General features: G+C 44.9%; 1 protein-coding gene across 5 annotated transcripts in view; it reads left to right on the forward strand.

Moving 5' to 3' along the window:
• The window catches only part of RAD17 (RAD17 checkpoint clamp loader component), a 94,337-nt gene that overhangs the window by 24,873 nt on the left and 56,748 nt on the right, over positions 1 to 12,716 (forward strand). For 4 of the 5 annotated variants that reach the window (XR_013640089.1, XM_078877129.1, XM_078877131.1 and 1 more), the window contains exons 4-8: positions 9,140 to 9,223; positions 9,462 to 9,585; positions 10,482 to 10,636; positions 11,379 to 11,431; positions 11,985 to 12,110. Coding sequence is in view for 4 of the 5 variants with exons in the window: in XM_078877129.1 (XP_078733255.1) it covers positions 9,140 to 9,223; positions 9,462 to 9,585; positions 10,482 to 10,636; positions 11,379 to 11,431; positions 11,985 to 12,110 (542 nt within the window). In the remaining variant the exon portion in view is untranslated. Of the gene's footprint in view, positions 1 to 9,138; positions 9,224 to 9,461; positions 9,586 to 10,481; positions 10,637 to 11,378; positions 11,432 to 11,984; positions 12,111 to 12,716 lie in introns of those variants that run through there. The other variant, XM_078877132.1, reaches the window with a different exon arrangement.

The following is a 12,716-nucleotide window of genomic DNA, read 5'->3' on the forward strand; positions in this document are numbered from 1 at the left end:
ATACAGCAGTGTGATATACAGTAGGGTGGGTATAATAATACATAGTGTAATATTACAATGTATAGTCGAAGGTATAGGGTGGTGTATAGTAATACAGTATATAATTGAATGTTGGGTTTGTCTATGGCAGTATATAGTACGGGGTAGACCCGTGTGATGTAAGAGAAAAAGTTTAGCTGGAAGCATATAATATTTTTTGCGACGTAGAATTGTAATGTATTACTTACTGTTAGTAGCTCAGCTTATTGGAGAGTCTATTTAGTATACTGATGATACTATGTAGTTTATACTTTAGTTTTTTACGTGGTGGTTTAGTTACTGCAGCTACATACTATTAACATTCCTTCCCTTTATTAATGCTATCCCTATCCCTTCCCTTTGATGCTGCTAATCCTGCATAATGCACGGGCATAATATGAGTTTGAAACCCCCCGACCACCTCCTACGCATTTCACAAGTAGTACTAATCCCATATCTGCATTTCCCATAAATATGCTAAATTCCTCTTGATATGCAAATTATTTTGTCAAGGCGCTCTTCCCCCTCCAACCCAGCTTTAATATACGCTCCAAGCCTGGGGTGTTTCATTCAGACGCTGTCTTCCCGACAGACCTGTTCTTCACCTGAGGACGGCTGCTTGCGTTGTGGCTAAAACTTTGTGAGAATTATTTTATTATATAAATTTTTATATTATTTTATTATTTCCATTCTACGTGACTTTACCGAAAGAACCAAGAAGATCATTGGAAGGATGTTATTAACCAGGTAAAACCTTAAATACTTTATGGTTGTTCCATCATATTTACCGGGCGCTTGTCTATTTTGCCAAGTTAATTGCATCCTTAGCGTTTGGCATTGCTGCTGCATTGGGGTTGTTGGCTTTATTGGTATGATTTGGTTCTTTCGGTTAAGTCACGTCTAAAGATAAAATAATAAATTAAATTAAATAATAGAATATACGACGTTTCGATTGCAACACAAGCAATCATCATCAGGTATAATGAAATAGCGACACAAAATCTAACCAGAAAACTATAGACAGACATATTAGCAGACAGATATCACCAAGATACATAGCGAGAGCAACACAAGTAACAGAGAGGAGTGATCGTTTCTGTGGGGTGGCCTTAAATAGACAGAGGGGGGGGCGGAGGCAGAGAGAGGGAGGGGGGTTAGAGAGAAAATTAGCATATCAATGAGTGCTCCACAGACAAGGCAAGCAAGCCTGAAAATCAGGAGAAGTACACACTAAAATTAAATAACCCAGCAAAATATCGAAATGTAATGTAATGCAACACAGAGGGTCGGTCAACACACAATTAACGCATAGTCTGGTTGATTACGTATTTCAAAGATTGCTAAGTTGAAATACGTAATCAACCAGACTATGCGTTAATGATGATTGCTTGTGTTGCAATCGAAACGTCGTATTCTATTATTTAATTTAATTTATTATTTTATCTTTAGACGTGACTTAACCGAAAGAACCAAATCATAATTCCTGCAGTCACGAAAGTTCTAAAATTAAGATTGGCTTTATTGGTACTTCCCAGCCCTGGCTTTCGTCGTGCAGCACCCCATTCCTCCTACCCCCCAGCCCCGCTTACTTCCCAGCCCCGGCATTTGTCTCAGCACCCCATTCCCCCCTACCCCACACCCCCACCCTTTCTATCTCTCCTCCCTGGCTCTGCCCCCCCCCCCTCTCTTACCTATATAGCCTCTTGATACAAGCACCTCTGTTGCCCACTTCAGCAATTGTTTCTTGCTGTGGTTGTCCCACCTGAAGACGAATGCTTGTGTTGCGCCCGAAACGTCATGATTTAATGTATTTTATTTTATACCTAAGTGACTTTACCGAAAGAACCAAAGAGTATGGATCCCTGCAGTCATGAAAACTTCAAATCAAGATTGTATTAGCCTTTGTATAACCGTCTTCAGCTTACAACATGGTCTGGATTCAAGGCCTGATGCTGAAGCTTGTAAGGATCATTCCCTGCATCAAAACATTATCCCTGCTATGGACGATGCTGAGGAATAGAGGGGGGAGCTACGTGTCCATTGGGGTGACAAACTCACCTCGCCTCATTTCCCCAATAATGGTGTTGCCACAGGATCCAGTACTCGCAAAGAGGATCTTCAGCGTCTACACAAACAGCATGCCCCCATTGAGTAATACATTTTCCTACGCGGATGATCTTGGCTCAAGCCAAGCCTCCACAAAAAACTGTCACTGCATTTCATCTTGATAACAGAAACACTAACGCTCATCCTGACAGTATTATTTTGTGGCAAATCTGTGACATGATCCCGCTAAATTCTAAATATGACCTGATCCCACTTGGCAATCTCCCATTTCATTCTCACACTTCACCTCTTCACCGTAAAATTCATTGTCTTGTTTACATTCTATTCTATTTTGGATTTATAAAGCGCCTGTCACCAAGGCGCATGACAATGCTTACTGACTACGCTACAAAATGGCAAAATAAGGAATGCGGTAGTGACTAGGGTGGAGGGAGCGAAAGGTGGAGGCTGCGGCTAGAGAGGGGTTAGGGGCGTTAGGTGGTGCTGGTAGGGGTGGTGGAAGAGGAAGGTTAAAGGGATAGGATCTGAGGGCAGTGCAAAAAGAATCTGATGTGGAGAGGGAGTTTGTTCCAATGTAAGGGGGCAAGCAGAGAGAAGGAGCGAAAGCGAGATTGTGCATAGGGTGGAGGAGGGACAGCAAGAAGATAGACAGCTTGTGCCCGGAGCGGGAATGATGGGATTGTCTCGGCCTCGCTGTGCGCTGCGTTGCACTGCTAGCTGAGTAGTTAACCTCGTGTCCAATAAACCCTCAGAGCCAGGATGAACGTCCGACTCCAAACGTCATTTATTGAATTTACGAGGTAAAACTGGTAAGAAAACAGCACAGATACAGCATATGTTAATACCCGGAAACACCAACACAATGAATGAACACCACAGCATGATAACAGTCTTAGATTACATGTTTCTAAACAATAGATCCTGGATGGACCAGGCCCCTACATTACCACTGAATAACTATACAAGAGCACAAACTGCTGTGTTACATAAAGGCACATTGTGTATTCATCACACTGCACCCCAAATGTACAGTATTACACATGACACTAAATTGTGGATGAGATATTTCGTCATCCTTGCTCTCAGGATCGCAATATAGTTACTTGGGTACAAGTTTGACTCGACTTATTAAATTACAAGTAACATTCACAATAAGGAAATATGCAGGCTTCGTTGTTAACTAGGCCTCGTATTTATCATAACAATTTAACAGCATTATAAAGGCATTTACATCATTATAACGGTCATTCTAACATAACAGCATTGCCAATATTATAAGAACATAAACGAACTTACATACAATGCTTTTTAAAGTCCCACAATGGACAATTGCGGCTGGCTTCACTGGGACATGATGTGTGCCGCCATCTTGAATTATGTGTTTAATGGCCGACGCCCGCGTGGTTGAGCGGGAATCTTAAATCGCAACTTCCTGGTCACGTGACCAAACTTAGCATCAAAAACAGGAAATTCCTGTGTACATATGTAATGTAGTAACTCGGCGGGAGACGACTTCACGGGTAACACACTCTTTATTTTACCAAACTCGTTCACAGGTGACTAACACCTACTTTGTATCTCGGGTGACAACCACCCACTTAGTATCTCGGGTGACAAACACCCACTTAGTATCTTGGGTGACAAACACCCACTTAGCTACCCTGGCGACTAACGCCCACTGAGCTACTCGGGTGACCAACACCCACTTAGCTACTCGGCGACTAACGCCCACTGAGCTACTCGGGACACTCCCTGCCCGGGGTGTCCGTCTTGACTGTGGGTCCCCAGCCCGACCCACGTGGGCGTCGGACCCTGGGTCCCACAGTCTCGCCTCCGAGCCACACAGGGCCCCGGTCCCCACAAGGACGGCGGGACTAGGGGTCTCGGGGCACTAGGTCTTCAGCTCCGTCTTCTGGTCTTCAACTGGGTAACTTCTCCCCGAGTGCTCTCGCGCGTCCCCCTTTATACCCCACCTGCGGACGTCGCTGCGAGCACCCATCCTATTCGACCAATCACTGGGCGCTGGCTACGATCCTGTTTTCCCACATCTCAGCGTGCCCCAGCACCCACGCCGCGCCGCCCCGTCATCTGTCACTCCCGGCGCGCGCGTCCACACCACGCCCACAACGCGTGCCCAACCCCGCACCTCGCGCCGCCCTGTGATCCATCACTGTCACAGTCGGCGCACGTCAACACCACCACTACACATACGCCCCACATATGCCGTGAGGCAAGACACCTGCCGTGAGGCAGAACAGGGATATACAGTGATACCTCGGTTCACGAACGCTTCTGTTCACGAACAACTCGGTTCACGAACAGAAAAGTTCATAAAAATATGCTCCGGTTCACGAACTCCGCTTCGGTTCATGAACAGGAGCCGCGGCCATTTTAATGCTATTTCCAGGCTGTCACATGGTCGTGACTTCCTGTAGGAAGATCGTGGAGAGAAGAAGAGACGCAGAAAGAAGTACTGTAAGTACTGTGAAGACACTTTCAGTGACTTTTTGCTTTTTGGTGTGCTTTTTAGCACATACAGTACTGTACTGTACTACTGTACTGTACAATACTGTACTTACTGTATTGTACAGTTCACCCGTTTGAGTGCTTATTGAAGTAATCTCAAGCAAGGTTAGTGTTCTCTCTTTATACATTACTATACTGTACAGTACTAATGTGTATTGTAATTTGTTTCATATTTTTGTGCTTCAAAAACCAAAAAAAAAGGTCAGAACGGATTAACCGGATTTACATTGAACCCTATGAGAAAATGTGCCTCGGTTCACGACCAATTCGGTTCGCGACCAGAGTCAGTTCACGAATTAAGTTCGTGAACCGAGGTATCACTGTATAAGGAAAGGAGAGAAGAGAGGTAAGGGGTGGGCAGTTCACGCAAAGCTTTGAAAACTAAGGTGAGCAATTTAAAGAGATAGCTTTGATAGATAGGAAGCCAGTGAAGTTGTTGAATGAGAGAAGCAATGAGAGATGAAGGGAAGGTTAAAGGTGGAACTGCTGAACCAGCTGGTTCAGCAGTTCCACTGCTGGATTATTATTATTTTCCGCCTGAGTGCGACCGCTTGTGTTGCGATCGAAACGTCGTGATATATATATATTTTATACCTACATGACTTTACCGAAAGAACCAAAGAGTGTGTGTCATTCATGCTTTAGATGACCATTAGGCAGGATGAGATGTGGTCGGAAAGGTCGGGAGTAAGAGCCTTGAAGGAAAAGAAGATTTGAGTGTCGTCTGTGAATAGGTGATATATGATATAGAAAGAATGGGTTTGAGGGGGGATGTGTCAAGGGAGAATAGGAGAGGACCAAGTACAAAACCCTGGGGGATACCAACTGTGACGGGGGAGTGAGAGAGAGAACCATGGTTAAAAGAGACAGTGGATGAACGAGAAGTGCGGTAAGAGCGGAGCCAATGAAGTGGGGTGCTAGAGATACCGAGGTTAGACAGTTGATAAGAGGATGGAGTGATCAAGGGTTTCGAATGCTGCAGACAGGTCGAGCAAAATTGGGGAGATGAAAGGCCCAAGTGGCGTGAGTTAGCCAAGTGGTTGTGCACGTGGAGGACAGCGGTTTCGGTGGAATAGAGAGGACAGAAACCAGACTGGTGGAAGGGATAGAGAGAGTGAGTAAGAAATTTAAGAAGTGAGTCGGGTGTGAACTAAGCGTTCAAGGAGTTTGGAAAAGTAGGAAAGCAAGGTAATAGGGTGATAGTGTGCAGGGATGGAAGGATCTAGGGAAGGGGTTTTGAGAAGGGGTAGGATGATGGTGGTTTTGAAGGAGTTAGGGAAGATTCCAGATAAGAGGGAATCAGTTGAGAGTTAGGAGGAACGGGAGGATAGTGGGGAAGACAGATGGAAGCAGGGAAGGCGGTAGGGGATCAAGGGAGGAAAAGGTTGGGTGAATTTTGGAAGTTATATTTGACATCTCCAAGAGGGAGGACAAGGGTCAACTAGTACATGCGACACTGAGCAAGCAGAAGTGAAGATAAGGTCAAGCAAGTTACTGGAGGAGTGAGCTGGAGGAGAGGAGACAAGGTGTAGGTTGATAGAGCTAGTGAGATACATTCAAGTCGAGGACGTACATGGGGAAGTAAGATAGAGGTTGAAGTCTCCCAGAAGAATCAGCAGACATGAGATAGGAAGGATAGTGGAAGGAAGGCAGTCCAAGTCGTCAAATAACAAGGAGGGCTGACTAGGGTGGCGGTAAACAATTAGAAATGAAATTGCAAAGGGAAAAGAGAAAGAGGATAGTTGAAAATCGAAAGAGGGAAACATTGGAACAACAACAGATGGAGGCGATGGGATCCAGGTAGAGGAGAAGAGCCAGATGGTCTTGGGAATGGATGACGTTGGTGTGGGATGTGGAAAGCGCAGCTGGGATGGCAGTATTCAACGTGGATATCCAGGTTTCTGTAATTGCTAGGGCTTCAAGGTTTTTTTAGAAAAAGGCATCTAGGGTGGAAGCGGACTTGTTACCGACTGAATGGCAATTCCAGAGGCCGAGGTGAATGGAGCTGATGGGTGGAGGGAGCGGGGTAGGGTGGTGCGGCAGGGATTTTTAGAGTAGAGGGATGGCGATGAGGTTAGAAAGAGTCGCACATAGTGAAGATGGGGGGCGTATAGAGGGCAGCAGATGGCAGCAGATGGCAGGGATGGACGATAGGAATTAGGGAATTTAAGGGGGTAATCGATTTAGGGGGTATGGCTGTAGCTGGTGGGGATCTGGACATGGAGCAGGCCATCTGCTGCGCTGCTCGACCCCTTACACCCTGACAGCCCCTTCGGCAAGGTCTTTGGGAGGCCCTGCACCTTTAACAAGTGGGTTGTGCTTAGCACGACTGGCATAGGCTGGCAGCAGAACCCCCAGAGAAATACCCTGGTGTACATGAGCCAACCAGGTTTCTGGTTAATGCCCACCAGACATTTTTGTGAGCTATCACGATGGGCCGCCTTGCACAGATCGTCCAGCAGAACCCCCGACACGGGCAGCAAGAGGCACGGCTGACTCGTGCACAGGTAGGCGAGGAATCCGCCCTGTACCAACAGATGGCCGCACGGCTCAGTGAGCGGGCTGTTTGTTGCATGTGTCGTAAGGGCCCATCGGCCGGACCGATGGGCCCAGCCCGATTGCCCTGAAGGCTGTCTTTTGAAATACCTTACACTATCTCCTTTGGCCTTTCCCCCATCTTATCTTACATCTCTTATCTCTTTTACGTCCTGCCTCGTGTTCTTCGTTCACAATCTTCCCTATCTCGCTCAGGCCCTCCTTCCTGTGCCCAATCTCGATTTCGGTCCTTCTCCCTCCTTGCACCCTACCACAGGAATCAACTTCCCCTGTACATTAAGAAGTCCCCCTCCTTAATCACCTTTCTTTCCTTTCTTAAAGCCTCACCTTTTCTCCATTGTCCATTCCATTCCTCTTCCATTCCCTCATCCCTCCACTGCATTTCATCCCTCCCCTGCCCTTTTGTGACCCCATATGCCCTCTGTTATGGCCACTTATTCCGCGGCTGTTGCACACCCTTGCCATATAAATCAGTCAGTTTGTGTTACCGCTTTTAAAATACGTAAAGCACATGTAAAGCACCTTGAGCTGAGGTGCTCTATAAATATAAAATAAGATCAAATTAAGATGGCGGTCAGTATGGACGTCTGACTGTGCCACTGCCCGTGTCTCTCATGGAGAGGTGAATCAGGACACCCTGACCAGTCCATCCTCCCGTCCAATCTGTCCGACCTGAGTCCCCCACATCATCGAGTGGTTCTCTCACTATCTCCCCCTAGGCCCCCCCGGGTAACGGAAAATGTTTGTGGCGACTTGGCCTAGTCCCACCTGGACTCTAACATGACTGCCGGCAGGGTAGCGATCAAATGTGGCCCATCAACGGTCTCCAAGCGAAGTCTCGATCTCTTCCGGGACTGGTATGGACGTCTACCTGCGCTGCTCCCTTTGTCTCTTTGGAGTGGTGTATTGGGAACCCTACCCGCTCATGCTATCCTTTTACTATAGCCTATCCCCCACCTTGTTGGGTGCCCCCTTCCTTTTGATGTCCCCCACTGGACCCTGCTGGTGTCTGGGTGTTTCGTAGTGACTGGCCCTGGTTGAGGTATGGTCCCACCTCTCTGTCCACGACCTCTGTTGGCCACCTTTGTGATCGCGATTGTGTGTGGCCTGCCAATAATTTTCAGGCGAGGTCACTACCTGCTTTGGGGCTGGTGGGGCACCACCAAGTGGTGTATGTTAACTTGCAATCATATGCATTTTCGTACATTTCATGCCATTTAGTCATTGTTTTCAGAAATGTCGGCTAGGAACACAACCCTTTATTTCAACATTGTCTAATGGGAAATTAGAGTTCGCTATCAGTAATATTGTGTGAAGTAGCATTTTCCAGGAATGCATCCCCTACTTATCATGAGGGATTCCTGTATCTGCTACTCCTGATGCAATTATTTTACTCGGCCACCTCAGTGTAAAATTATAGTTGTTCCACAGTAATATCAGCCATATGAAGAAGAAGCATGCTGGCAAGTGCTGGTTGGTGAAGACAAGGAGCATATACAGACTGCCATGCAATGGAGAGCCTGTACTGGGGGATTTCTGCTGTTGGAGGGGGTATTTTGTGTTTTTGTATTGTTGGCACGTTATGACCTGCCCCTACTAAACATATTTGAAAAAGAGCTTTATTGCTCATTGGATTCCTATAAATAAAGATTCTGATTGTGATTTCAGGTTGTGGTCCCCTCATGCTTCATACAGCACTTCCGATTAGCACGGTTGGCTACATACAGTGCGAAAGAAGTTCAACATACATGCATGCAAACTAATCCGTTGCACTTACATTGTGTGTCCTGAACCAGCTAACTGGCCGATTCAGAGCTAAGGGTGTTGCTCTTGGGCAACAACATCCACTCCCCACCCAACTGCTACTCGCCCCTCTTGAATCCTGTAGTGTTTTCATATTTATTTTTGTGTCATGTATGTTTATTTAATATGTATTTTTTCATTTGTGGTTGGCATTGTGTTTGTTTCTCAGATGGAGCTGGCTGTGCACAAGAAGAAGGTGGAGGAGGTGGAGACATGGCTAAGAGCTCATGCCTTGCAGCATAATGCTCACAAGGTGAATGTGGAACACCCAGTGCTACTTAGCCACGCCTCTGTACCCTTTACACCATTATGCACACCTCCATATATAACTGTTATCATCTCCCAATTCCTTCTTGAACATTGGCATATCCTTCACCCATATATGCACGACCATTGTTCACACCCTGCTTGCCATATACCTACACTGCTGCGCATATTACACAAATATATCAGCACTTCCTGGACTAACACGCTGTACGCACGTCTCGCAGGGCAGCATCCTACTGATCACGGGTCCAGCAGGTGCGGGCAAGACAGCCACACTCCAGGTTCTCTGCAAGCAACTGGGGATCATTATCCATGAGTGGATTAACCCACTCGGCCAGGAGACACTTGGTACGTCACGACACCAATTACACTGGTGCTGCAAAAACTCCACACTATTCTTAATATTTGGCCACCAGCTCACTGTCAGACATGTATTTGCTACCTGGCTCCAACCAGTTAATACATTTGCAAAAATATGCAAAGTTGTATAAATTAGGTAATTTGTTAGTGATTTGCCTTCATTGTGAATCGATTTATTGTCATGATTTTGTGTTGTGATTTGCTTCAATAATCAATTTTACACTATCCAGCTAAGATTGAAATTGTTCCTGCAATTGCTCTGTCCATCTGTCTGTCCACCTGTCTGCATCATGTGGTCAATGCAATTTTAGAACACAGTCTTGTAGCTTTCATAAAACTGTATAAATGCATGATATGGTTCCAAAATACTGGGCAATAAAAACAGAACTAATAATAAAAGTGTTTTCTGCCAAGATGTGGACGTCACAGAGCATGTGTGCATCTCCTGATGAGGTCATCTTGTGAGGTCATCGGGAGGCGTTGGTATCATCTTGTGCATCTCGGAAGATCACAAATATCATTAACCATGATACATTCACTGTGAAACCAAATCCTCCCCAACCTACCACCAACCCCCATAGTCATGCAATGTAATAATGCACTTAACGCCGGCACACGAGTGGATTTCATCGCTCCACATCCATGGTGGGCCTCCTCCCAAATGCATTCTATCCCGTGGTTGCCATTCTGTCATTATTTTAAACCAATGGCCATCATTTTGTCTCCTATCATGTACACTACCATGCATTCCTTTGTATGTAATAAGAGATCCTACAAATTTGAGAATGATATGTTTTGAAGGATGCAGTGTTATAGGTATGAAGGTTAGCCATAGGAACATAGGGGCATGCGGGCTTGTGGTAATTGGTGATGTCACTTGTCAGGGTGGGAGAGGGAGCCTGGTGGCTTTGGCAGTGGTGTGCAGACACAGGTGGCTCTATTCCGGGAGTTCCTGTTGAGAGCAAATCGATATCATGCACTCTGCCTCAACGGGGTGGAAGTCAGTGTGGAGCCAGAAGCGCGGCTTATCCTGCTAGAGGTAGGCATTATTTTGCACGTACACACATGCACACACACCTGGCGGTGCACAAACAAAAGCATGTACTACATTGAGTCCAATAATATCCATGAAAATTACGTTTCCAGAAAAGTCCGACTTAACCTCAAACACGTTTTTCATTTGGATGTTTAGTCCAATTGGCTTTGAGAGGAAATGTGAGAACCCTGAATTTAAAGCTTTTCAGTACCCATGCTTGCCAAACACTTTTGCCTCCCCAGTGCGGGTACTAACCACACCATTTGGCCAGGTATCCATTTTTTGGAGAATTATCCTTCGGAGGACCATGCCAGGTTTCGACAACCACTTTCCACTGTTCTATATATGCATAGTCAGGCAATGGAACCTTGATTGCTATAATTACAGCACAGTAAGACCTCTCCTCACACAAAGATACATTGGTTAACCTCATCATTAGATCTGGCACCACACAACATAATATAGTTTGTTCTCGATTATGGGACCTTGCAAATCCAGCTGCCCTTTGCGTCCCACTGCTAATGCTAACCATAACACAACAGATAACATGTTAGGTTTATGTGACATAAGGAAGGTCCTAGACAGGTTCACATACATATTGATGCTGGTGTTATGCATGACCAATATTCGATCCTGATCACTGGAATCATAACTTATAAATCACCACTCCCTGTTCCCCGCACACACAGTGCATACACCATGTTTGCTGTTACATCCATGACTGTGCTTATCTCTTTCCTCCTAGGATATTCCAAACCAGTTTTACAGGGAGGCCTCTACCCTGCATGACGTACTCAGGTAAGATATGACTGGTGAAGTGAAGTGGGGTTTGACCAGCACTTTTGAGTCCTATGTCCCACGAGGGTTCACAATCGCAATGTAGTAGAGCAATAGTTATGAGTTGTAAACAATTGCAGTTTGCCATTGAGCAGTGGTACTACAACGATACTACCATACTCCCAAGCCATAGGTTAATTGTTAATTTTACAATGGTTTAAAATCATAATGTGTGTGTTAACAGAAATGTATAAAATGCTAATCACAAAATGTGTTATGAAGCAACCAAAGAAAGTTGCTGTTTCACCAGCACATTGTTCGATTTCATAAATCTATAGCTTATTTTATTCTGCAGCATTTGAATTGGTATTCTCCATACTAACCAGAGCCGGCTTCCATTGCCTTGTGTACATTATATGCCTTCTTCGTCTCTTTGTTATTATGTACAGTATGTTGAGGTGCATGAAGCTGTTTTTTTAATGATGAGCTATTGGTGATGCTGCTTGTGCCATAACCCTTGTACTCCTGTTATCTTGTGATTCCTTTCCCTCTGTAACCTGATGGGCTATTTTAGAAAGTTTTCTATCCGTGGCCGGTGTCCACTGGTGCTGGTGGCGAGCGACTGCTCTGGGAGTGAGTACAGCCTCCGAACCCTACTGCCCCTTGGCACTCAGGAGGATCTAGGCGTTCATGTTATCAGGTGAGGACCAAGGTTTCCACCAGTCTGCTGTTTGTGTTATTCAAGTCCACATCAAGAATATATATTTGCGGAAATTATTTTTCCATGAAGATAATTATAAATATATCATCAGAATGTATAGGTACACAAGTTGGGTTATTCTTTTCAAAACCACAATCCTGAATAAAACCCCTTTTTAGCTGAAAGGGGTTCCAAGGTGGCAAAATGTTAACTACCTCACTTGGTATACAGGAAATCGTGGGTTAAATCCCGACCCTGACGCCTGTATATTTGTAGTTTGAACGTCTCTCTCCTATATTGATAAAGCAAGAATCATTGACATTATCACGATCGATAATACATATCTCTAGACAATGTGAAAGCCAATAATAACTTCATTAATGTGAAAATCTATCAATAAATAATTATTATTTCCATTATATAATACATTAATAACGCACAAGTAAATACATAATAATGAATAATAGTTATATAATAACGAGTTAATAAGCCCTGTCTTCGCCAGGAAAAGTTTTCAATGAATATAATAATTAACCTGATATGATTGATTATTTGACAATTTTTTCGATGCTATGACACTAACAACTACACCAAAAAAAATGTTAT

The sequence above is a fragment of the Lampetra fluviatilis genome, chromosome 46 (genome assembly GCF_964198595.1).
Source record: "Lampetra fluviatilis chromosome 46, kcLamFluv1.1, whole genome shotgun sequence".
Lineage (NCBI taxonomy): Eukaryota > Metazoa > Chordata > Hyperoartia > Petromyzontiformes > Petromyzontidae > Lampetra > Lampetra fluviatilis.